Below are 26,211 nucleotides of genomic sequence, written 5' to 3'. Positions count from 1 at the left end.
GAGCAATGAGCTGTCTGAATGTCCCACAGACTTGGCAAAAGATAATAATTGTGAATGTTGTGTTCACACGAAGATTAAACTCAAAAGTGGTTCACTCCATTTATTTTTTACAGGTTCTTTTATCTGTCTTGCATCAGGACTTCTTAGCAGCTTCCTTTTCTCTCCACAAACTAGGAAAGGGAAGGGTGTTAGGTAGGTGGTGGTTGTAGGTACTGCAGTTGCAACTGAGGCCAAGAGCATCCCTTGGGTTCAGCCCAGGCAGGTTGCTGGTTGAACGGTAGCACGAAGGACATGGCAAGCAGTGCAATGAATGCAGGGAGCCCTAGCAGAACCAGATTCCAAAGGATGTGCAGTAACAGGCAGCTGGATGAGACAAGAAACCTGTGTGGAGAGAGGACATTGTGCCGTTCTTATGCCTGTGGGATAATTTCATACCACCAACTTCAACAAACCCGTACCAGTTAACAAGTTTTTTTTGGGGGGAGGGGGTGATAAGGAGACAAAAGCAAGGAGGAAAGTTAATGGAAGCAGTTGTGGTTTTCAGATAAGGCAGCAAGATCTCAACAAAACCAACAACAGCAAAGTGTAGCAGGGTGTGCAACATTGAACCACCCTACTGTGGCCACCTGGGAACAGGTAGTAAAAAGTGTGAAACACTAATACTGCCAGGAATGTAAGAACAATTATGTGCAGCTTTCTTGTTTATGTGAGGGCCACTGGAGGGTCTTCTCCACCGGGACGTATCTTGTATTACCATCACTGGTGGTATGGGGGGGGGGGCAAAGACTCCAGAACAAGCTGTGAGGATCCACCCACTATGACCTCATCCTTACTTGGACCGTGCATAACAGGAGCAAAAGGGAGGAACTCCCCCTGCCAAGGGAAGTTGTGGAGACCAAGCAGCAAACTTCAGCACTGGGCAGGAGGTGTCAAGTACTGCAGCCCATGTTGGTATAGTTGCCTTCTTGTGTTGTCAGTTACTGAGATTCTAGTCAGGAGGTAGGTAGTGCATTTCATTTCTCCATGTCTTTTTAGAGACAAGTTCAAAAAGCTATGTCACTTAGTGACAGAAGCTTGGCAGGCCATTGGACAACTACCACTGAGCCCCTAAATCAGCGATTTCCACACCGTGTGTCGCGACACATTAGTGTGTCAGCTGCAATGTGCAGGTGTGTTGCGTGAATGCCCCCCCCCCACTCCTCCAGGGCTGGAAAGGGGTTAGTTTAACCTCTTGTTTGCTAGTAAAACTGAATGACTGTGTTGTGAAATGATGCATGTCTTAAAAAGTGTGTCACCAACAAGTTTAGAATGCTCTGCCCTAAGTCATGCTGCTGGGGAAGTCTGCCAGTATCAAGGTCCCTGGAGGAAGCCTGCTACCCCAGAGAACAGAACAATGGCTAGGTTCATAGTGTTTGATGGAGCTGGTGTTGAGCAGATAGTCTATGGCTTGGAGACCACAGGCCTCAAGGCCATCTGCCCACTCCAGAGCTTTCCCCCAAAGAGCTCACAGGCATGAGGCTCTAGTACTTCATTCCTAAAGGCTGGGGTGACAGAAGTCAATAAAACGGCCATTTTTTGGACAGACAAGGCATAAACTCTGCCTGCCCAGTAGAAGTTTACTCCCACCAGAGGGACACTTTCTAAATAATTTGATTTTCTGAACCAAAGGCTAGAAGGACAGCAAAAAGGAGTGGCCAAGATGTGCTTGGGAACCGAGTAGAATAAATGCATACTAAGAGGGGTGGGAAAACTTAACAAAAGTTAGAGCAGATAAATACTCCACACCACTTGGATGGATTCAGACTCTGGTTTATAAATTTGTTAAATAAATTAGAATACAGGCTTTTTTCTACTCTAGCTATGTGCAGTGAGGAATCCCAAAGTGACACTACTGCAGCTCTCAAGAGAGAAATTAGCAGGAACCTGGATGTGTGCATGGAGCTGGAGTGCACATTAACCTATCTAGCTTTAGATGTTACCCAAGTGGGACTGTGCAGACTTAGACCGCATATTGGGACTATCCAGAGAACATGAAGAAGGGTGAATGGGCTAGCTTCACACTTTGTGTCCCTTAATTTCTATACCAACAGGCAACTACAGTATAGTTTGCCTTGAAGCGATACTAACTGCCTGGGAACACTTAGTCCTAAATTCAAATATGCAGGGCTAAGCATGGTTACTCAGTAGTGGAGGAAAGGCACCCTACTTGGGTCTAAAAGTGATCCCCTTTAGTATTCACAACACCTACAGTGTATGGGGTCACAATACACTGACAGTGTCTTCTGTGGCTGAATTCTAGCTCTGCGTTGATCTAGACAGCAGCTGTAAGAAATCTGCTAAAGGTGAGGGATATATATATGGACATAGGAAGGAAGGGAATCTACTTCAAGGTGAAATGCTCTATAAGGCCACATAACCGATATGGCAGGAAAGTTTTTCCACAGCATAAATCTTACAAAGGAGTTCTAACAATGAGGCACAAATCACATTCTTGTCAAAACTGTCTGTGACAATTGCAGTAGTTCCTGACCTTTGAAGCAAGATTTCAAACAAGTTTTCATCTGACTTCTCCCTAACAGTTGGGATTAGCTCTCCACGCACTGGGACTAAAGCTTGTTCCTGAGAGGCAGTTGCAGAATATCTGAAGAGCCAAGCACATTAAAACACCTCATATGTCAAAATACTTCATTTGGAAGATTTAAATTGTTTCCTGTCATTTGTTGCACCACAGAAGCAGATGCATAAGTTTAATAATTCATCTCATCCTGAACATGGTGCTTTAATTTGATTTCACCACTATGCATCTGGTATTAACAGCAACTGTACAGTGGAGAGGATTACAGTCAGGGATTTGGGCAGCAAGGCATATTATTTCTGTTTTCCTTACAATTAGGGCTAATCCAGGAACAGGCTTGTGCCTATATCCCAGCTTCAGACAGTCCTTGAATCAGTGCAAGAAACCAACTGTTCCTAGAGCATATGCTATATAAGTAATTTTCAGTTTCATATTGCTTTCCAGACTGACCTATTTGAAATTGATTCTTTAAATCTTCTGTGTGGGAGATTATGCTCATGTTTTGCTGATTAGAAACATGATTACAAAGTGTAGTATGATACAGTGCCCTCCATTGTACTTCAAGTAGACCACCATATCTTGCCTAATGGTAGGGGCCAACATGCACACTTACGATTCTGCTGAGCTGAGCGGTGTGGTTTCTGGAAAAGTAGAACACACAGCCTTGGGGAAAACAAAATTGATTGGTGTGATGAAGACATTTTTTAATGCTAATTAAACAAATTATGTCTACATACTAGCCTTATTATTTCTCTCCTGTCTGAGTCTCTGTTACTTTGCAGTGTTTGATACACCAAATGACTCCTTGTGACATTTGAAAGTTTTAATTATTCACAATGCTTTAAAGAAATATGCTCCACAAAGCAATTCAAAAAGGAACAAAATCCTGCCAGAAAAGCAGGTACAAATGCTGTACCTAGTCTATGTGCAACCATTACCCACCCCCAACAATTTTACACAGCCTTGAACATACTTTTCACAGTATGCAAAGTCATCATGCAATTGCAACACATCAAATGCTCTGTAGCTAACTATGTAGATGAAACCAAACTTTTTGAGAGTGTTAACAAACATTCACAAGGAAAGTTGTCATGGAAAAGAAAGGCTTATTTAGCAAACATATCACCTGAGGTACATTTCCTATCCTTATCCCTAAAGCAGACTTCTTATAATATGTTGTAATTTGCATTCACATTCCAGTTACCTTATCCAGGATCACTTCCAGTATCTTACAATTTCTTGCTCTTTATCTTTCAGTAGTGGTGGGGAGCCTGTGGCCCTGTAGTTGTTGGTAGATTATGGGCTCCCATAATCTATTACTGACTAGGGCTGATGGGAGTTTGGGGTCCAGCAACTCTAGAGGGCCACGAGTTCCCCACTCCTGCCCTGCAACTTCTTCCTTGGTTTTTTCATCCTGCTTCCCCCTTTGGCCCTCCAGATGTTTTGGGACTACAACTCCCATGATCCCTTGCTAACAGGACCAGTGGTCAAGGATTATGAGAATTGTAGTCCCAAAACTAGTTTGCCTATGCTGTACTACAGCTTAGTCCCCAAACCCAGATGGTGGGTGCAATCTCTTCCCATTGCCACTTTTAAGAGATTTATTTTGAATCCTTTGGCCGTCTTATGCCTGTTTCAGAACTGAGTGCTAATATTTTTCTAGGACTGTTGGACTTCCTTTTTCAGGGGAGGTCAATAACCCCCATGAGGACCAGAAGAGGAATGACTGCTGGGAGGAGTGCAGAGAGAAAAAACGCCATGCTGCACCTGTAGAAGCAAAACCAAATGCCTTCCTCTACCTCAACAGCAATAAAATATGTCTCTCCCTTCTCTACAACCACAGCTGGCGCTGTAACTCTCCAGTTTGACTTTACCCCTGAGGGCAAACTCTTCCATTGTCTCCCAAGACGCAAGGGGGAACCTCTCTGTATATGTATAGAAAAATAACATTTCTAGTAGAAAGCACTGAACACTTTTCACTGGCATGTTAGCATTCCATGCTGTGACAAATTGAAGCACTTTTGAAATGTTTATTCCTGCCCGGCTGGCAAAGAGTTAACCCACCTCCAGCCTGACTGGCATAGAACTCTGATGGGGGCGGGACTGTGCCCGGTTTGAAAAAAGGAGGGAGAGTCGGTTTGGTGAGTTAGGAGGGAGAGGGAGGAAGGTGTGGTGTGGTGTTATGTGGTGGCTTGTATGAAGACAGTTAAGAGGCTAGGAAAACTTAAAGTTAAATGTTTGACTGAGTTTATTTTGTAAAACTGGAACAAAGCTAATTAATAAATGACACGTTAAAGAATCACTTATGTTTTTAACACAATAAAACTTCATCTCTGTTTTTGCCAACAAGAGGTCCGTTTGTATTTTTCCAGCGAGGTACCAGGACTCACAGCCGTGGTGACTCAAGAGAGGGCCAAACTCACCTCAGGCAGGGAGGTGGTGGTTTGTGTCCTGAAGTTACACGGAGGAGGCTTAGAAGGGTAACCTGAGGTGCCAAGAAGTTGCCAGAGTGCCTAGGGCAAACTTCTACAGCGGGGGAATCCAACTGAGGGAGACCCTTTACAGGAGGCAAGAGGTTATTCCTGGGGGACAGCCTAGAGTTTCTTAAGGTACCAGGCCACGTAGGCTGGAAGGCTCTCCTTACTTAGAAACCCATTAGGAAAAGGGGTTTATTTTTGAGGCGGCAGGAGAAGAGGGTGGGTGTTTTCCCCTCTGGATTCCTGTGTCGCAGTGATAGTAAGGTAGAGTGGGACCCGGGTCGTCACATTTTTGGTGGCAGCGTCGTGATCGAAATTCAAAGCTCACGCGCCTAGTTTGGTTTGAGTCTGTCAGGATTTTCCTGTGAGGAAAATGACTCACGTAAGAAAACCCAGAGAGGCAAAAGGAGATGAAAGAACGGAAGGGGCTGAGGGAAGCCCAGGTTCTGAGGTAGAACTGATGAAACTACGAATTGAGATGGCCCGAATTGAAGCTGAGAGGGAAAAGATAGCAGCTGAAAGTGAGAGGGAAAAAGCCAGAATTGAAAGTGAGAGAGAAAAAGCCAGAATTGAAGCTGAGAGGGAAAAGATAGCAGCTGAAAGTGAGAGGGAAAAAGCCAGAATTGAAAGTGAGAGAGAAAAAGCCAGAATTGAAGCTGAGAGGGAAAAGATAGCATCTGAAAGTGAGAGGGAAAAAGCTAGAATTGAAGCTGAGGAGAGAATGCAGTCCGAGAGGTTAAGGGTTCAATTAGAACAGGACAGAATGAAGCTTGAAGAGATACGTTTGCGATCAGAATTAACTAGTAGCCCAGTTAATAATGATAGTATCGCAATTAATTTAAAAAGGTTCCCCAAATTTGGAAAAGACGATAATGTCGAATCGTTTCTATTTACCTTCGAACGCGTTTGTGTGGAATTTCAAATACCTGAGGAGAACTGGATGCTTTATTTAAGACCTCAAATTTGTGGGATACTAAGTGAAATTTATGCTGACCTGAGGGAAGAAGAGCTGTCAAGTTACCAAGTATTTAAGCAAAGGGTCAGGGTTCGATGTGGACTCACGGCTGAACAAAGCAGAAAGGCTTTTCGTGAGGCAAAAAAGGAACATAAAGAGACTTATGCCCAACTAGCTAGCCGCTTAGATAAATTACTTGACAGATGGATTCAAGGGAGTGGAGTGAAGGACTTTGATGAGTTAAAACAATTAATTTGTTTAGAACAATTTTTTAAGCAAATCCCTAGCAATTTACGTTGGTTCTTGAGGGATAAAAAACTGAAAACTGTGGCACAGGTTGCCGAGGTCTTAGACGAACTACAAGGAGATTTCAATGAAATAGCATTCCCAAAACACTCACAGAAGGGTAATCCATGGAGAAACAGAGAAAATAAAGACAGGCAAGAAAATTTTCCTGTCAGGGAATCAGTTTCTGACAAGACAGGGTCTAAGAAAATCACTTGTTTTTTCTGTAATCGTGAGGGCCATGTACGTGCCAGGTGCCCCCTGCTGGTTAAGTCGCAAACTACACCTTCTGCAGCTAAACAAGTAAAACTGGTACCGTGTTTCTCATATTATAAGACATGTCTTATATTTATTTTTTCCTCAAAAAAACACACTATGGCTTATTTTCAAGGGATGTCTTATTTTTTTCCTCCTCCTTCTGCCGTGGCCGGCATTGCTGCTACGCCTATCACTATGTCTTATTTTCGGGGTATGGCTTATATTCCTTGAATGCTTAAAAATCCTGCTATGGCTTATTTTATGGGTATGTCTTAAAATATGAGAAACAGGGTAATGCAGTCTCAGGAAAATAGCTCGCCTCAGACAGAAGGCTCAGAGAAAGCGGACAGTCCAGCTGAGACTACTTCTAAGGTCTTGCAGGTCTGGAGGGCTGAGCAGGAGTGCAACCAAGATTACATGGAGCCAATTGAATTAAATGGTCAGGTTTTTTTAGGTTTGAGGGACACAGGAGCAGAAGTCTCACTTGTCAAATCACAATTTGTTCCAAAGGAGCAGTACCTCAAGGGTCAGTCCTATAGTTTAAAAGGCATATGGGGCCCACATTTTGAAGTACCATTAGCTGAAGTTGATATTACCTACAAAGGATTTTGTGGCAAATGGAGAGTTGGAATCCTAAATGAATTGGAGGTACCCTTTTTAATAGGGAATGACCTAGCTAGTCAGAAGCACCGTATTCAAGTGATAACTAGGTCACAGTCTCAAGTCACTGAGAGTAATCCTCCTGCAGTTATAGAGTCACCCATAGAGCCTGGTGAGGATGAAGGGCTGATTAGCGTGCCAGTGGTCCAGGAGCACGGTGCCCAATTCTTGAGTGATCAAAAAGAGGATGAAACTATAAAAGAGCTGTGGGGTAAAGCACAAAGTCCTACTGCAGAAGTAACTGTGGAGAACCCCTGCTTATTTACCACCATTGAGGGAAGACTGTATAGAATTTCTAGGAGGAGGAAAACTGCTGCGGTTTGGGAAAGGAAGAAACAGTTAGTGTTGCCAAGAGCTTACCGGTTGCAAGTGCTACAAATGGCACACGACGCACCCTCAGCAGCGCATCTAGGCATTAGAAAGACTAGTGATAGAATCCAAGCAAGATTTTACTGGCCTGGGATGGGCAAGGACATCAAAGAGTATTGCAAGTCCTGTGTGATCTGCCAAAAAGCAGGCAAAAGAGCGGACAAAACGCGAGGCTTGTTACAGTCTATTCCCGTAATTACTGAGCCCTTTTCCAGAGTAGGAGTGGACATCCTCGGGCCTATCTCCAGAGTTACAAAAAGGGGGAATAAGTTTATTTTATGCCTCGTGGATTATGCTACGCGCTATCCAGAAGCAATACCTCTAAAGGACATTGACTCAAAGACTGTAGCAAAAGCCCTCATGTCGGTGTTCCTAAGGCTGGGATTCCCCAAAGAAATTATAACAGATTTAGGGACATCCTTCACGTCCAAGACCATGGAAGAGCTTTTAACTCTTTGTGGAATTAAGCATGTTAAAACTACGGCTTATCATCCACAGTCGAATGGCTTGACAGAGAAATTTAATTCGACCCTGAGCCGGATGCTAAAAACCTATTCCATCAATCATCCTAACGACTGGGATGAGAGGCTGCAACACTTCCTATTTGGTTATCGCGAAGTGCCGCAGGAGAGCACAGGGTTCAGTCCTTTTGAACTCCTATTTGGACGACAGCCACGAGGACCCCTAGACTTGATGAAAGCAGCGTGGTCAGGGGAGGAACAGATCGACAGCCCTGATGTTGTGACGTATCTACAGGAGCTGCAGAGCGACCTTCAAGAGCTACGGGAGCAAGCTGCTCACAACTTGCAGCAGGCACAGCGTCGACAGAAGCAGTGGTATGATGCACACGCAAGAGACAGAACTTTCCAGCCTGGTGACAGTGTGCTCGTGTTAAGAACAAGACGTCGAAAGAAGTTGGAGATGTCGTGGGACGGTCCCTTCAAAGTGGTCGAGAGGATATCTGCGGTGAACTATTTGGTAGAGTTAGATGGGGAAGGGAACCGATGTAAAAACTTTCATGTAAATTTACTTAAGCCTTATTTTGACAGAAATAAGTTGGTGTTACAAGTAAAGGGGAAGGTGACCCAAGGGATTCATTTAACTGGGTGGGGAGAGCTAAGTAAGGGCACAACTCTAGCAGAGGTGTCATTCGACGAAGGTCTGACCCCAGAGCAAAAGGAGCAGTTAAAAATAGTCCTAGCTCAGTTTGCTCAAATCTTCTCAAACATCCCAGGGAGGACCAGCCTAGCAACTTATAAAATAGACACAGGGTAAGCACATAAGTGGGAAGGAAAACATCATAGCGGACGCTTTGTCTAGGTATATTTTTGAGAGGTATAGAATGGTGCAAAGTATTATATGAAACGGTAATAACCCTAGCAGAACATTTGTGCTTAGGAGTTATAATCTAACACATGCCAAACATGGTTTATTTGTGTACAAGTTTATGAGATGTTAATTTAGTTGACTTTGTAATATGAATGTTATAGAATGCATTGAAGTATTTTGGACCCCAAGCCCATTGCTTTGGCATTGCTCTAGTTAATTAAGAGCAAGCCGACGCAATGTCTTTGTGGTGGGGGAGATATGTGACAAATTGAAGCACTTTTGAAATGTTTATTCCTGCCCGGCTGGCAAAGAGTTAACCCACCTCCAGCCTGACTGGCATAGAACTCTGATGGGGGCGGGACTGTGCCCGGTTTGAAAAAAGGAGGGAGAGTCGGTTTGGTGAGTTAGGAGGGAGAGGGAGGAAGGTGTGGTGTGGTGTTATGTGGTGGCTTGTATGAAGACAGTTAAGAGGCTAGGAAAACTTAAAGTTAAATGTTTGACTGAGTTTATTTTGTAAAACTGGAACAAAGCTAATTAATAAATGACACGTTAAAGAATCACTTATGTTTTTAACACAATAAAACTTCATCTCTGTTTTTGCCAACAAGAGGTCCGTTTGTATTTTTCCAGCGAGGTACCAGGACTCACAGCCGTGGTGACTCAAGAGAGGGCCAAACTCACCTCAGGCAGGGAGGTGGTGGTTTGTGTCCTGAAGTTACACGGAGGAGGCTTAGAAGGGTAACCTGAGGTGCCAAGAAGTTGCCAGAGTGCCTAGGGCAAACTTCTACAGTGGGGGAATCCAACTGAGGGAGACCCTTTACAGGAGGCAAGAGGTTATTCCTGGGGGACAGCCTAGAGTTTCTTAAGGTACCAGGCCACGTAGGCTGGAAGGCTCTCCTTACTTAGAAACCCATTAGGAAAAGGGGTTTATTTTTGAGGCGGCAGGAGAAGAGGGTGGGTGTTTTCCCCTCTGGATTCCTGTGTCGCAGTGATAGTAAGGTAGAGTGGGACCCGGGTCGTCACACATGCGCAGGTGGTTTTGTTGGTTTTTTAAATATACAATTCCTCCTCCACACATCACATACACCTGCTGCCTAAAGCAGGACAGTCAGTCTGGGGCAAGTATTATTATTTATTATTGACTTATTTAAGGTATAAACTGGCCATTTTTTCTTTTTTAAAGAGGCACCTTCACCGCAGAAAAATGATGAAGTTGGCATCGCCAAGAATGTACACCAATGCTTTTCAGAGGTTCCACAAAAATATGGGAGAAAGGAGTGATTGCTTCTGCTGAGTTGTTGTTGGCATCCATCTGTCTCGAGAGACAATGGAGGGTGCCTTCAGGGGTGAAGTCAAGCCACTGCATTAGCAGCAGCAAAGTGACCTCCCTGGGACACAAGCCTGGGCTGTGTATAGAGCCCCATGGCTACTCAAACAAGACCCCCCTCTCAGACTCGCTGGTGTAGTCCAAAGGAAAGCAGCGCAATACGCTTGGCACCAGCTTGACTGCAGGAGTTGCCAGAAGGAGGCATACAAAGTGCTGTCCAACCATCTTTGGAACTAAAAGGTTGGTAATCCACAAGGCAATGCAGCTGACATCTATCTCTTTCATTGGAGGAGTATGGTTTCTTGGCATACGTGTACTTTCAGCTGCCTCATTCCAAGGATGGAACAACCCAATGATGGAGGCTGTTCCCACAAAATGAAGGGAAAATAGAAGGGTATCTAGTTCCATCAACTATAAACAGAGGAAGGAGTGATGAGTCTTCTTACTGGTGTGAATCTTTGGCCTTCTTCAGCATCATTCAGAAAAGGAAAATCTGCCTCTGAGTTTTCTTTTAGCTAAAATCCAGTACAATCAAACAAATGTTGAGATGATGGAGTCAGGTGGTGGCTGTTACGGTAAGCAAGCCCCATTTGCAGTAAATAACCCAACATGGCAAGTAATTGTGATTTTTGTATAAAAGGCACTAGACTCAGATAAAGGTTTTTTTCTTCTTCTTCTTTGTTTGATCCTTTTCTCATCTAATAGAAAAGCAATTACCTTTCAACAAGGTACAAGCTACCGTACTTGGGTAGATGGAAAAACAACTCTTTGGCCTAGGAAAGGGTAATTTACAAATACAATGTGGTAGAGACACATTATCTCATTGTAAAAAAGGAATTTTTCATTAGTCTAAATAGAATGAAGAGAGGCTGTCCACTCTTTTTCTTTTTGTTCATCCTAGCTTTAGGACCATTAGTTATATGCCTTAGAACAACACCAGACATCAAGGGAGTCCAAATTGGAAAACAAAACTATATGATTGGACTGTTCACTGATGATTTAATGATTATGACACCTGACCCGCTGAACATGGAAGCAGCAAGACTTCAAGAGCTTAACAACTTCACAATACTATCAGACCTGCAGGTTAACTTCTCAAAATCTGAAGCTTTATGCTTCAGTGTACCACCCAGGATCCAAAATTCATCCACAGAACTCACAGGCATTCGACTCTGTCACACGAAGCTAAGATAGTTAGGAATAAGTATAACAAGAAACCTTAACAGACTCTATTCACAAAACTATCCCCCTGTATGGTGGATAATTCTTTAAACTTTGGGGGGGGGAATCTGGTATTTTTCTATGTTAGGGGAAGAGGGGAACTTTGGAAAGAACTTAGAATGGCATATTTTAAAGGTCTAACAGCCTATATTTCCATGCTTTACCTTGCTGCATATTTTGTGCTTTTAAATCTCTGCTGGGGTTATCTCACCAAAGAGTACTTGCCCTAAACCTGCATGTTGGCATCCAGGGAATTCTCCTCTTATATACCTATTTTTTTCCCTTGCCACCAACAAGATCATCTGAGCTTTGATCTGGGATGCTGATGATAGGCTGAGTAAAGTATGTTATGTGCTTCATTATTATTATGATAAGATGGGTGACACAATTGATTCTAACTGAAAGGGGAAACTCCAGCAATACTGGATTCCTGCTTTCTGCCACTGATCTGTATATTTTTTTAAGCCTGTTTCCAACTGTGTGTAGCTGGAAAGAGATTAGAATATTGGTGCCCTCCCATTCCAGACCTTCTTTATCTCTGATCACATTCATATTTAGCTGAAATATGTGAAAATTTTACCAAGATGTCTCTCAGTTTGTTGTTGTTGGACTGCAAACTATCACCACAGTGATAAGCATTGTCAGTGTCAGTAACAGCTTGTTGTTGTTTAGTCGTGTCCGACTCTTCGTGACCCCATGGACCAGAGCATGCCAGGCACTCCTGTCGTGCACTGCCTCCCGCAGTTTGGTCAAACTCATGTTCGTAGCTTCGAGAACACTGTCCAACCATCTCTTCCTCTGTTGTCCCCTTCTCCTAGTGCCCTCAATCTTTCCCAACATCAGGGTCTTTTCCAAGGATTCTTCTCTTCTCATGAGGTGGCCAAAGTATTGGAGCCTCAGCTTCACCATCTGTCCTTCCAGTGAGCACTCAGGGCTGATTTCCTTAAGAATGGATAGGTTTGATCTTCTTGCAGTCCATGGGACTCTCAAGAGTCTCCTCCAGCACCATAATTCAAAAGCATCAACTCTTCGGCGATCAGCCTTCTTTATGGTCCAGCTCTCACTTCCATACATCACTACTGGGAAAACTGGGAAAACTATACGGACCTTTGTTGGCAAGGTGATGTCTCTGCTTTTTAAGATGCTGTCTAGGTTTGTCATTGCTTTTCTCCCAAGAAGCAGGCATCTTTTAATTTCGTGACTGCTGTCACCATCTGCAGTGATCAAGGAGCCCAAGAAAGTAAAATCTCTCACTGCCTCCATTTCTTCCCCTTCTATTTGCCAGGAGGTGATGGGACCAGTGGCCATGATCTTGGTTTTTTTGATGTTGAGCTTCAGACCATATTTTGTGCTCTCCTCTTTCACCCTCATTAAAAGGTTCTTTAATTCCTCCTCACTTTCTGCCATCAAGGTTGTGTCATCTGCATATCTGAGGTTGTTGATATTTCTTCCGGCAATCTTAATTCCGGCTTGGGATTCATCTAGTCCAGCCTTTCGCATGATGAATTCTGCATATAAGTTAAATAAGCAGGGAGACAATATACAACCTTGTCGTACTCCTTTCCCAATTTTGAACCAATCAGTTGTTCCATATCCAGTTCTAACTGTAGCTTCTTGTCCCACATAGAGATTTCTCAGGAGACAGATGAGGTGATCAGGCACTCCCATTTCTTTAAGAACTTGCCATAGTTTGCTGTGGTCGACACAGTCAAAGGCTTTTGCATAGTCAATGAAGCAGAAGTATATGTCTTTCTGGAACTCTCTAGCTTTTTCCATAATCCCGTGCATGTTTGCTATTTGGTCTCTGGTTCCTCTGCCCTTTCGAAATCCAGCTTGCACTTCTGGGAGTTCTCGGTCCACACATACTGCCTAAGCCTGCCTTGTAGAATTTTAAGCATAACCTTGCTAGCGTGTGAAATGAGCGCAATTGTGCGGTAGTTGGAGCATTCTTTGGCACTGCCCTTCTTTGGAATTGGGATGTAGACTGATCTTCTCCAATCCTCTGGCCATTGCTGAGTTTTCCAAACTTGCTGGCATATTGGGAGTAGCACCTTAACAGCATCATCTTTTAAAATTTTAAATAGTTCAGCTGGAATATCATCACTTCCATTGGCCTTGTTATTAGCAGTGCTTTCTAAGGCCCATTTGACTTCACTCTCCAAGATGTCTGGCTCAAGGTCAGCAACCACACTACCTGGGGTGTACGAGACCTCCATATCTTTCTGGTATAATTCCTCTGTGTATTCTTGCCACCTCTTCTTGATGTCTTCTGCTTCTGTTAGGTCCTTACCACTTTTGTCCTTTATTATGGTAATCTTTGTACGAAATGTTCCTTTCATATCTCCAATTTTCTTGAACAGATCTCTGGTTTTCCCCATTCTATTGTTTTCCTCTATTTCTTTGCATTGCTCATTTAAGAAGACCCTCTTGTCTCTCCTTGCTATTTTTTGGAAATCTGCATTCAGTTTCCTGTATCTTTCCCAATCTCCCTTGCATTCGTAAGTAGAAACATTCGTACGTAGAGTTATTCATAAGTAGAGGTACCACTGTATTCATATTAAACTTCCCTACTGCTAATTATGTCCCTGTTAGCTCCCTACTGCTAATTATGTCCCTGTTGTGCACCCCACAGGAAACCTAATGGGCTTTTCATTTTTCTGGTGCCAATGCCGGAGTCCCGCTTTCCCTTGAAAATGAGGCTGATGGGCCATATGTCTCTCCAAACTTTCAGCGTTTGCTTTGCTTCTATGACTTGCCATGGCACAAACACCCATTTACACTGTCAGCATCTGGCTCATATATGATTATGGAGGTAGGAGAAAAGGTTCCTCTTCAGTACAGTACAACACAACAAACAACATCTTCCCTTCAATCAACTGGATAGCAAATGCTCTTTAAATAGGAGGAGGAGATTGATTAATACTGTAAACAGTGTGCTTGTCTTGTGCAGCTTGCCGTCTTCCAAGCTCCTACGTATAACGTGGCTTTCTTTCCCCCCACATTCATGTCCACTAGTATATGTCCAAGTTAACAGGGGTCTTTTTCAAGATGCAAGGACAGGGCATGCTTTATCAACACCCACCCATACAGTTCTCAGTTACTCCCCTCCAATTGCCAACAAAATGCTACTGCAGCTTGCATAATAAAGAAGCAGCTTGATTTCACAAAACCCCTTTAACAAATAGGGCAAGCGAGAGCACAACTGACTCCACCCCAAAGGCATTAGCCACAATGTCCAATTCATAAGATTTCTGGTCATGCACTCTTCTTAAGCTGAGCAGGGAACTTGTTCATATTTTCAGCACCATAACTCTACACCTACACAAATTCCTACATGTTTACAGCAACAAAAAGGCAACAAGTCCCATCCACACTTTGATGTGACAGCAAATGCATGTCTACCATCTGGAAGCCACAGTATTCTTGGTGCTTTTGCTTATGTTCCAATTTGTAGACAGAGAGAAACAGACCAGTGGGAGGCTGCTGGAATAATGAGCCACACTGCAAACTGGGTCCTTAGTATTAAAGTATATCTTGGCAGGCCTGAAAACTGGAGTTCAGAGAAAGGTTACCAAGGTAATGAAAGATAAGACTATGGATCATGCTCTGCTTTCTAGAAAAAGAAATATATACAGCACCTGGCCCAACAACACAAAATTTGAGCTAGCTCCAGAGATCAGTAGGTATAAAGTTATTTTGAGAAAATTAGAGGCGTGTGCTATGGGATGGGGTGGTCAGATCAGTTTTTGAGATGACTTTCCATTTTTGAAACGGGGTCAAAGCTTAAAGTGCTGCTTGGTGTGAAGTCAATCTAGTTTCAGTATTACTAACAGCATACTGGTAGCTTTAACTCAGCAGACACGTTCTCTGGAATAAAAGGAAGAAAACTTTCTCATTATTTTTCTTACCACTTGTGAATTCCACACTCACCCTGTCTGCCAAAGATCCAGTGTCTCCTGAAGCCAATGGATCTGTCACCAAAGATGTCAACATCCCACACAAAGGACTAGGCAAACCAGCCTCCTCGCCAAACTGCTGCTGAAGACAGCAAGGGACTATCATCATTTTATAGCCCAATAAATCTTAAGCCTTTCTTCAACATACACTTCTGTGACACAGGTGCTGCTTTTCTCCAATACACAAAAGTGTAATATCTTGCTACTGGTAAAATGTTATTTTTCTCCCATTTAGCACAACAACAGCTACTACTATGAGTGTTGTAATTGTGTGAGTATCACAGGCTGGTATTGGAGAGTGCCTGCAACTGCAACATCACCAGTGCTGAACAACAACTCCCTTCAGACTAGATAAATGTGTAACCCTGTACAGCAAGCTTCTACCCAAGACTCTGGGTTTGTCTGAGTTAAGTATTGAGATCCTTTCCATTTAAGGTGAGAGCAATGGTAAGACATTCCAAGAAGCAATACTCATTTGTGGCTTCTTACTTTCTGTGATTCTTCAATTTCTATCCAGAGTGGCTGTGCAGGGGCCTGTGAGCAGGTCTTCACATTTTCTAGGAAATCTCCTGGCAGCCTGCATCAAAAAGAATGTTAACAGTTCATTGTGTCAAACCGAACTGCAAACAATTAAAATGGGAGGAGTTTACATGAATCTCTTGGCCACATAACTGAGGATCAACAACTTGCCTTGTAATTAACAAAGCAAAATAAACAATAATCATTAACATAAAAATAAACAACGCTATTAGTGCTCTTCTACACTAGAATTTCCTCTGGAATTTTCATGCTTTGCTCACTTACAATTTATGGGTCATCTGCATGATGTTATCAAATCATTGTCCTCCTGGGTTCTCCCTATGGTAATTCTGTCTTTTGTTCAGACTATACTACCACAATCACCACAGGGGTAGATCACCTTAGTACTATTCTTCTATATTTTTCAAAAGCTGTACAGTGATATACCAGGTGGGTGTACCTATCATCATGTATCTATTCTTTCACACACCTTCACTATTACCCTTTCCGGTCAGTGCTACTTTAATAGCATGCTTTTAATTTCTCTTTTAATTCACACTAAAACACCTTTTCAACTAACTATAGTTTAAAAAATATTATTAAAATATTTCTCCAGGACTGCTTGGTGTGCTTTAGTACAATTTTTTAAAATGAATTTTTAAAAACATGCAGCCTTTCTGGTTGGAATCATTTCTTAGTCGGTTAATTTGTGCCAAAACAGTTTTTTAGCTTAGCCTTCCTTTAAAAAAAAAAAAAGTTGTTATAATCCCACAATAGCACCTAAATAAAAACAAAACACTTTTCCCCTTTACTATTGTAGCAGGAGATCGGAGGTTTTATCAGTCAGTTATGAAAGATGGCAAGCTTGGATGCAACCCAATTTGTTTTTAAAAGGCTTTCTGTTTGTATCTGTCAAAGACTGTTTAGGTCTGGATAACATTAGGACAGCGAGGTAGGTTAGATCACCTTAATATTTATTTTTTCAGCTCTGATTTTAACAATCAAAACGACTCCTTTAGTAGAAGTGCAAACCCCTGTCTCACTAAAGTGCAAAGCAAAATTATCCATGTTCGTAACACACCCAGACCTGACCTCAGTGTCTCCCTAGCAAGTCAGAACAAATTATTTCAGATTCTTAGTGCTAGTCACAAAGAACTGGGTCACAGAACATGATGTGCGTGCGTAAGAGAGAGAGATGGACAGGTCTCAGAGAGGACAAAACTAATTTCTCTCCAGACAGCAAATTAAGCTGCATCTGTTCCGTTTCTTGAGCACTCCCAAGGTACAACTACCTGGAGCCAAAGAAATGATTCCCTAAACATTCCAGCTCCCTCTTCAGCTGCTTTGTGGACTTGTTAAGGAGGAAAAAGCTGTCTGCTTTCACTGTCTGAATATCTGCCTCCAGGGGGCACTCAATTTTAACAGCTTTAACAGAGCTTAATATTACACTACTGGAAAAGTATTGAAAAATTATTATTAATAATATAAATAATAATTTTATTCATGCCTTTAATTAAAATTTGTATCCTGAACCATCACTAAACCTCAAGGTGAAGTACCACAATTTAAAACTAGCACTTCCAAATACAAGGAAATTAAACAATACATGCTAAAACCCCATATGCTTCAGAAGCTTAATTTTATGCAATTAAATGAAAAGGTCTTGCTAACAACCCTCAAAAACATAATAGCTTACTTAGGGCTACATTCTGAGAATATGATTCATACAGAATTCAAGCTAATAATAAACAGGGAGCATTTTGATGATTGCCAGTTAAAAGAATGAAATAATTACGGTAAATCATTTTGAAATTGCTTTTGGGATTTATTTATTTTTGGAAAATTCAAAAGCATCTCAGTCATAACTAAGCAATTCTTAGTTATGATTTTAATTTAAAAAATATTTTGTTTAAATAATGTAATTTAATTTAATTTAAACAATCATTAAACAATAATGATTTTACAGGCAACTGTAACAAAAATCATAGAGCTATCCCTGGCTGGACACCACACCTTCCTTTATACTAGATACATCTGGGCTTGTGCTGTATCCTAACCACCCCCCAAAACACCTAGCTTATTCTGGCAACACTCACACGTATTGGTCTTGATAGGATTGGGACAGGTGTTCTTGAAGTCTGCTGACCTCCAGTTTCAGTTCCTAATGGAGATCACAAAGAGAACCTGGTGCACATGTATGGTAGCTACTATACTAGCACAAAGAAGTGGGGAAGTCTGTATGGGTCCACCTTGCAAGGTCCTGTGTTCAATTCTGTAAACTTTTCAATGTTTCTTTTTAAAAATGTTTATTGAATTTTCAGTTTAACATTTCAAAATAAACAATTTACATAATACCGGTACCATATAATCAATGGCTTCCCTCCTCCCCCTTCCATGGTTCATTTTGTTTGCCTATTATACCTGCATATTTTACTATAACCATTTCAGTCAGTTCTCCAATTGTACAATACTCAAATATTAGTTAACCTGTTGAATTTATTTTAATGCTGCCAGCGTTTTCATCTGTGTGCAATTATTTTCAATATACTCAACAAAAGGTTTCCACACCTCTTCTTGCTCTCTTATTCTATATGTTATACCTGCTAGTTCCACAAATTCTACCATCTTAAACTGCCAGTGCTCCTTACAAGGGACCTCCCTCACTTTCCATTTTTGGACTAATAATACATGAGCGGCTGTTGCAGCATAGACAATTTTTTCTGACACCTGGGAACTTCTGCTTGAACTATTCCTAACAAGAATGCCTTTGATCTTTTTGGGAAAGTTGTTTTAAACATTTTTTTCATCTCATTGTAAATCATTTCCCAATACTCTTGAACCTCTTTACATGCCCACCACATATGAAAAAAGGTTCCCTCCATTTCTTTACATTTCCAACACAAATCTGATTCTACTTTATACATCTTAGCCAATCTACTAAGAGAAAGATACCATCTATGGATCATTTTCATGTGATTCTCTTTAAATGTATAGCATGCAGTAAATTTCAAATCATATCTTTTTTTCATTCTTTGAGGCAGCTTAAATTAACAATCAGGAACGTTTGGAATAATTTTAGGAAGTACAGTGGTACCTTGGTTCCCGAACAGCTTAGTTGCCGAACAAATCGGCTCCCGAACACCGCAAACCAGAAGTGTTCTGGTTTGCGAATGTTTTTCAGAAGCCAAACATCCAACATGGCTTCTGCTTGAGTGCAGGAAGCTCTTGCAGCCAATCGGAAGCCACGCCTTGGTTTTCAAACGGTTTCGGGAGTCGAACAGACTCCCGGAACGGATTAAGTTCGAGAACCAAGGTACCACTGTATATTAATTTTGATGGCTGAAATTTAACCTAGTAGGGAAAGCTTCATCCTTTCCCGTATCACCAACTCTTGTTAAATTTCCAGTTTAATATAATTAACTTGAAATAAGTTGAGATTTCTCACAGTCAGCCAAATCCCAAAATTCTCAACTGTTCATCCATGTTTTTGACTAACATCTTGGTCTTTTCTGTGTCTATTTTAAAACCTACAACTTCTCCAAAATATTTAATTTGCTCTAATGCCTTGGGAACACTTATGTTAGGTTGTTCCAATATTAACTCCACATCATCTGAAACTTTTCAGTTTCATTTGTTTAAATATCAAAGAGTTATGTTAGCATGTTCCTTTTCCTAGGGTAGCCTCTGCTATCTGTCATGATGAGCCTTTGGGATCAACAACTGTGAACCTGTTATTCATCATTTCCCATTCCTTATCATTATTACCAATTCTGACTTGGTTTTTCTGTGGTCATAGAATTTGATGGGGGATACTTCTGGTTAATACACAACTAACTAACTTCAAATATAGCTCCAGTCTGCTGATGGGGGCACCTGGATGAGAATATGTGATACCACTGTTGTAAGATCTGCACTAGCTGTCCATCTACTGCCAAGCTGGGATAAAGATCCTCATATTGTCTTTTGAAGCCCTGAACAACTTAGGTCCAGAGTACCTTGGGGACAACCTGAACCCTTATATCCCTGCTTGATGACTGAGATGATCTGCAGGAGCGTTGTTTGAACATTGTTGGTTGTTTCCCAAGTTGGTGAGGATCATTTGACAACAAGAAACCCAATACTTTAGTGTCATCAGCCCAGTATCGTGGAGTACTCTGACAATAGAGATTTAGCAGGTGCCTTCCATTTCAACTTTTAATCTCCTGCTGAAAACTTTTCTATTCCATCAGGCTTATGCAGGCAATTAAGAATACATATTTCCATAAAGGTAAAGGGACCACTGACCATTAGGTCCAGTCATGACCGACTCTGGGGGTGCGGTGCTCATCTCACATTATTGGCTGAGGGAGCCAGCGTACAGCTTCCAGGTCATGTGGCCAGCATGACAAAGCCGCTTCTGGCGAACCAAAGCAGCACACGGAAACGCCGTTTACCTTCCCGCTGTAGCGGTCCTATTTATCTACTTGCACTTTGACGTGCTTTCGAACTGCTAGGTTGGCAGGAGTTGGGACCGAGCTCACCCCGTCACGGGGATTCGAACCGCCGACTTTCTGATCGGCAAGCCCTAGGCTCTGTGGTTTAACTCACAGCGCCACCCGCGTCCCTACATCTTTCCATAGTAGTTGACTATTTTCTGATTTTAACATTTTTATATGTTTTTATTGTACGCTTTTACATTTAAAAAATAAATAAATAGCAGTATATAAATATCTTTATAAACAAATAATTTTTCACCCTAGACTGTAATATATATCACTCTAGATTCCTCCTAGTCCCACATTACCTGCACTACCATTCTGTATTCATCCAAGGTGACTGTTAGTTCTTCAGCATGTTTTGTTTTCTGTAAACATGAAACACAATCAAACATTAAAAATACCAAGCAAACAAGAAAGTAACTCAACCTCATCTCAAAGCAAACCATAATCTTACAGAACCTCTGTCACCAAACTACTTTTTCAAAATGTGGATGGTTTCTTTTCAGAACGAAGTTATGTCTAGCGATGAGGTTGCAGTGACACCTAGTGTTCCCTGAATACAGAGACAAGCCAAAGCTGTTAAAAATGTCAGAGGAAGGATGCATATACAGTACCCTGTTTCCCTTTTTTTAATACGTAGTCATAAAGTAAGCCATGGCAGGGTTCTTAAGCATTTGAGAAATAAGACATCCCACCGAAAGTAAGCCACCCTGTGTTTTTTTTTTTTTAGGAAAAAAGTTATAAGACGGTGTCTTAAAAAGGGGGAAACACGGTAATACTTCAAAGATTATCAAGTCATACAAATAGGACCATAATGTTTATCAATCATAACTTTAAAACTATTGTTTTTACCTGTGTGGAACTATAACCAGTCAAATAAAAGTTGTGCAACTAATCACAATTAATCAACTAAGATTTGTTTAATTAGGTGGCAATATAAAGTACAAACTAGCAACATATGTACTCATTCAGATAGCTTCTTTCCCAATGGAAATACAGGGAAATTGTCTTCATGACACAGGTGGATGCTACAAATGACTCCCTGTTCATACCACTGGAAACTACCACTCAATGGACTCCCCAATGTACAAAATTGTTCAATGGGTAACCTAGTAATTAAACCTAGTGTATTGACAGGATAGCAAGAACTCTTTTCTTCCATGCAAAGAGGTGTGCAACTTGAAACTTCACCACATTACAAACAATATGTGGTGCTACTACCGTATCATCCACAGTGTCAATGAACCCAGGAAAACAGATACTCCCAGACACTCACCTCCATCATAGCACCTTAATTTTAGACTTCCAATTTTTCATTTTTCCTATATATACCTCACCTCGTTTAGGGCAGCATCTTTGCAGGAGATAAGGTTTTCGTATTCAGAGATCTGGGACTGCAAGAAGAAAGCAGAATACAAATAGCTGCCCTCAAGTTATGGTCACAAAACCATACTACAAAAACAGCTGTCATCTGACAAATTAGTTGAACATGGATATTTTTAAATACCTTCATTTTAGCCTTCTTTGAAAACAGGTCTTTGATTTTACACTTTGAGCTTTCCTTCTCCAGAAGCAGTTTCTTGTTCTAGAAGACAAATGCAACAGACATTTAACATTACTATCTCCCATGTGCTGCATCAGTTTATTACATCTGAGTTTTTTTAGATTAATAAGGAAGATATGCATTCTGAAGGGGTCTCATGGTGTGTGCATATAGTGAAACAGTTGTGTGATGATATCCTGGAGGAGGACATGTCGTTTCTTGTATGGAATTTCATTATGCATGCAGTGACTTGTTTGTAATGGATGCTTATTCTCCATTGTGCAGTTGGTAGCTGAGATTTCACCTGTACCACAATGCCACAAGCAGCAACCTGTACTGAACCACATGCCTCATTTCCTTACATTTGGGTTATCCCACAGCTGACATGGCTGGTTTTACTTTTTTAAAGTCCCCATTGCCCCTGCTCACCATCTCCTGCACTTTATCCATTTGAACGGAGAGGAACTGCTGCTCTTTTACCTAAAGTTTGGAAGGGAATGTTACAGTTTGATTGGCCTGTATGAGGATCCAGAATTCCAATATAACATTTTTCAGCAAAAGCATAACCTGAAGTGGTTTGTGAAAGCTTCTTGTGCAGATATATTATCCAAACAGGCATAAACAGTAGTTTCTAAAAAGCCAGCTGTCACAAGTTCATCTAACAAGCTTTATAGAATTATCCACACACATAACACATTTGCATGTGTATTCAACTACATGAACTCCTTTCTTCTCTGTTTCAGAAGAACTGGCTGAGATAAAAACCCAAACTCCCCAACCCAAAATTCAAAATGTCCTTTGAATAACTCAAACAAACTAAGACAATGGTGTGTAGGCTTTACAAAACAGTAAAGTTTACCAGAAACTAAACTGAAGCACCTACCAGCTGTCGGGCTTGTGTGTGCAGTTTACTATTTTCTTCTTCCAGACTTTTTGCGAAAACCTTCAGATCCTCTAATTCATTTGCCATGACCCTAGCTTGTTCCAAGGCTTGTTGGGTGCTGTAATAAAGAATGGTGGTTGTTTAGTTTAGTTATAATGATCTGAATTATACCTCCAAAAACTCATCAAGCTAAGTGAGAAAGATCCAAGAACTGGAAACGAAACAGGGGGCTGAAAAGTAAAAGAGAAGCTTAATCCAAACCCAAACTTATGTTGAGTAGGTAGCATTGTACTCAAAAGGGAAGGAAATAGGGAATGGTATTGAAGGTAAGGAAATACATGCACATCAGAGGGTACAGTGTCAGATTACAATAACCCCTTTCAGCACAACCAACAGCCACTCAATATTCTATAGATTCAACAAGGCTCTTGCCCCACTTCCTACAGCCCTCTTTTCATTACTGACTAAATCTTCTACTATTTGCCTTCTTGTATTAGTCATAATTTATGATACCAGGTCAAGCACGTCCAACATTTACCCTCTCAGCTTCCCCTTCAGGTCACAGATCTCCTCAGAGAGTCTTGAGTTGAGCTCTTCTGCAGCCTCAATAGTCTTTTGCAGCTTGATGTTCTGCACTGCTAGCTTCTTGTTGCCATGTTGCAGATCTTGGATGCTGTTTGTTAGGTCTACAGCATCTTCCCTTTTGTTATGAAAAAAGCAGGTGGGAAAACAAGCCAGAATTATATTTTCCGTTTGTTTACATCATGAATAAATTTAGGACATCAAATCCTGTTTTTCCTTCCTCTGCAGGTGATCAGAGGAAGGTGGATAGCCTTCACCAAGACTGTTCTTGGAAGAGAGAAAATAATCCAAAGTAAGAAACATTTTGCATATCTAGTTATATTAGGCCTCACAGAACTCTTGGAAGGCAGGAAAGACAAAATTATTATATTAGTGAAGCTGGAGATTAATCTGAAAAACACAACATGTACAGCAACATTCCCTAAACCTGTGTCCCCAAAAAATACAACTCCAATCAGCCTCAACCAGCATTGCTAGTGGTCAGGGATAATGGGAATTGTAGACAAAAATCTTTGGAAAGTCACTACCAGGGCAAGGCTGGTGTAGAGTCTCTATTTTTAAAAATGTTACTACTATTATGCTTTCTTAAAAGTTGAGAAAGTCACAGATATTCATGTATCTTCTCCATCCTCCATCTATGCATGCAAGCAAGCAAGCAGCATTAGAGTTCAAGCACAAATTCCGACCAGGCAAAAATACATTGGGCTGGAGAGGAGCATGGCTCCAGAAGGTGTATGGCCTGGGGAAGAGTTCTGAGGGCCATTTGGCACCCAGGCCTGAGGTTTACCATCCCTACTCTAACTACTCATCATCTTAAAAGAAAATTCACCATGCCTCAGGATAGAATACTAACAATACAGACATCTCTCAGGGAATTTAATATTGAAACCAAGGCCATGTGTAAGGCAATATCTGACTACTACAATTACTAACCCCTCTTGTCGACAGTCTGAGATCCAATCTTTCATAACTGCACAGAAGGTAGAAAAATCAACAGCAATCCCTCTCTCTTGAGGGTCCAACCTCTTATATAGGGACCGAAACCTCCAGTCTTCGCAGTTTTGCCCTGTCATCTCCTGCAAGTATTCAATGATTCGGAAGACAGACACCTCTCCTATAACCAGAATACAGGTAGACAGAATTACACAGGTAGGTAGAAAACTCAAATATAAAAATTGCATAGAACAATAAATATGGATTTAGTTGTCTCTGCTATCTACCAATGCAAGCCATTATGATACGTTTTATATGTCTTTGTTTCTCCAGTTTAGAAAAAATGAGGCATTTGTAACTGATAAAATCGTCAGTCATAAATATATGAACTGTATATATAAACTAGTCTACATATCTGTATTGTTTTAAAATACCCCATTGCAGTAGCTCACAAAGCAATTTTGCTTGGTCTGAAAAGTAGTGTGAATTTATATTTAATTTTTAATCCATTAGCTTCTAGTCTCCACGATTAAAGAAAATGAGTGATGTATCAGGAACCAACCTTCAAGAAAAATAGGATTTTTAAAGGAATAGTAGCTTTGTGCCATTGCTTCCCTTTCCCACCCACTTCCTTCTTATTATCACTTATTTTCTTGTCTTTTCTTCAAAGTTTATGTAAAGTTTATGTAACTTTGAAGTACTGGGAGGAGTCCTGGATAATTTCTATCAATGGATGATTTTTATTTTTTTGCACATCCTAGTCAATAAAACTTTGTCTAAGAAGTTTTATTCTTTCTGCTAGGACTTATTGTCATTAAAGTTGACCTGGAATTGTGTTCTTCTTCAATATTCAATATTCAATAACCTTCAATGTTAGGTTCACTGACAAAATGACATATAGCCAAGAGTCTATAATATATAACCTGATGCTAAACTATTCTGAAAGGTATTTGCACATCTTAACAAAAAACTGATCTCCCAGCAGTTTTGAAAACTGATAGTTTTCAACTGATATTAAAAAAAACTTGCTACCTGTTTGTTCTGGATCACAGGCCTTGAATGTGCATTTCAGAACATGTTCTTCAGAGCATTGGCCTGCATTCAGGGTGATATTCTTGCTGCTGACGCCAATGCTGTCCCGTGGCATTGCTAAGGAACATGGGGAAGTAACATTTATATAAATGATGTTTTCCCCTAAGCCTAGATTATCTGCAGACCAAGTCATCCTTCTGGGGCTGTTATGAAATGTACAGTATTTACAATCCCATTACTGAGGTGAGGGCATCTCGGTCTGCTTGATAAAACCTAGGTAAATCAACTGGGTGGAAACTATGGAGGAAATCATATGAACTGGGGTGCTTCCAGATGACCTTTTTACTGAGCCTGCATCTTGATTTGTCTGCAGGGAGATTTATTATGTTACCTCAAAGCAAGTGTTAATTCAAACTTTCCAGTGCATTTCCCCATCACTTTCCTTTTCATAAAAAGTCTGATCTTTTGGGGAAGCAGGTTTGTTCCTCCTAATCAATTATAACTGTGTGACCTGAATTTGCTGATATGTGACTGAATCCCAACCAAAAATGGCAACAGTCTGGAAGTGCCCTAAGGAAGGGGAAATGGTTCTAGGAGCAGATGTTTCTGACGCAGTTACAATACTGTTACATGACTGGCAGCTTAGAATGACCAATGCCTACTTTCATTGGACAAGAATGCAGTTAACTGTCCAACTGCTTCATTTTCAAGTGACTTGTGATAAATATCCTCCATCATCACACACAGGTAAGTTCTTCCACAATCAGAACTTGGTTCCAGGTGCGTTCTTATCCAGGAAAAATAGATTATAAGATCACTTCTGTGTGTA

The 26,211-nt window shown here is 41.2% G+C and overlaps 1 protein-coding gene across 4 annotated transcripts; it reads right to left on the bottom strand.

Moving 5' to 3' along the window:
* Positions 1–86: 86 nt before the first annotated feature.
* KASH5 (KASH domain containing 5) lies at positions 87–26,211 on the bottom strand. 4 transcript variants are annotated; one of them, XM_088655293.1, is made up of 15 exons: positions 26,045–26,211; positions 25,383–25,499; positions 24,351–24,531; positions 23,374–23,535; positions 22,836–22,953; positions 22,382–22,432; positions 21,917–21,994; positions 21,747–21,803; positions 20,715–20,774; positions 18,028–18,092; positions 15,902–15,989; positions 15,387–15,494; positions 3,189–3,238; positions 2,531–2,641; positions 87–381 (listed from the first exon to the last, which is right to left on the bottom strand). In XM_088655293.1, the coding sequence occupies exons 1-15, from the start codon at positions 26,118–26,120 to the stop codon at positions 189–191; spliced, it is 1,515 nt and encodes a 504-aa protein (XP_088511419.1). In that variant the 5' UTR covers positions 26,121–26,211; the 3' UTR covers positions 87–188. The 4 variants fall into 4 exon arrangements, with proteins under 4 accessions (XP_088511419.1, XP_088511416.1, XP_088511417.1 ...); XM_088655290.1 differs by lacking the exon at positions 26,045–26,211 and having other exon boundaries at positions 15,387–15,491; positions 24,351–25,445; XM_088655291.1 differs by lacking the exons at positions 2,531–2,641; positions 26,045–26,211 and having other exon boundaries at positions 24,351–25,445.

The sequence above is a fragment of the Zootoca vivipara genome, chromosome 12 (assembly GCF_965207765.1).
Source record: "Zootoca vivipara chromosome 12, rZooViv2.hap1.1, whole genome shotgun sequence".
Taxonomy (NCBI): Eukaryota; Metazoa; Chordata; class Lepidosauria; order Squamata; family Lacertidae; genus Zootoca; species Zootoca vivipara.
This window is presented reverse-complemented; position numbering and strand designations above follow the sequence as displayed.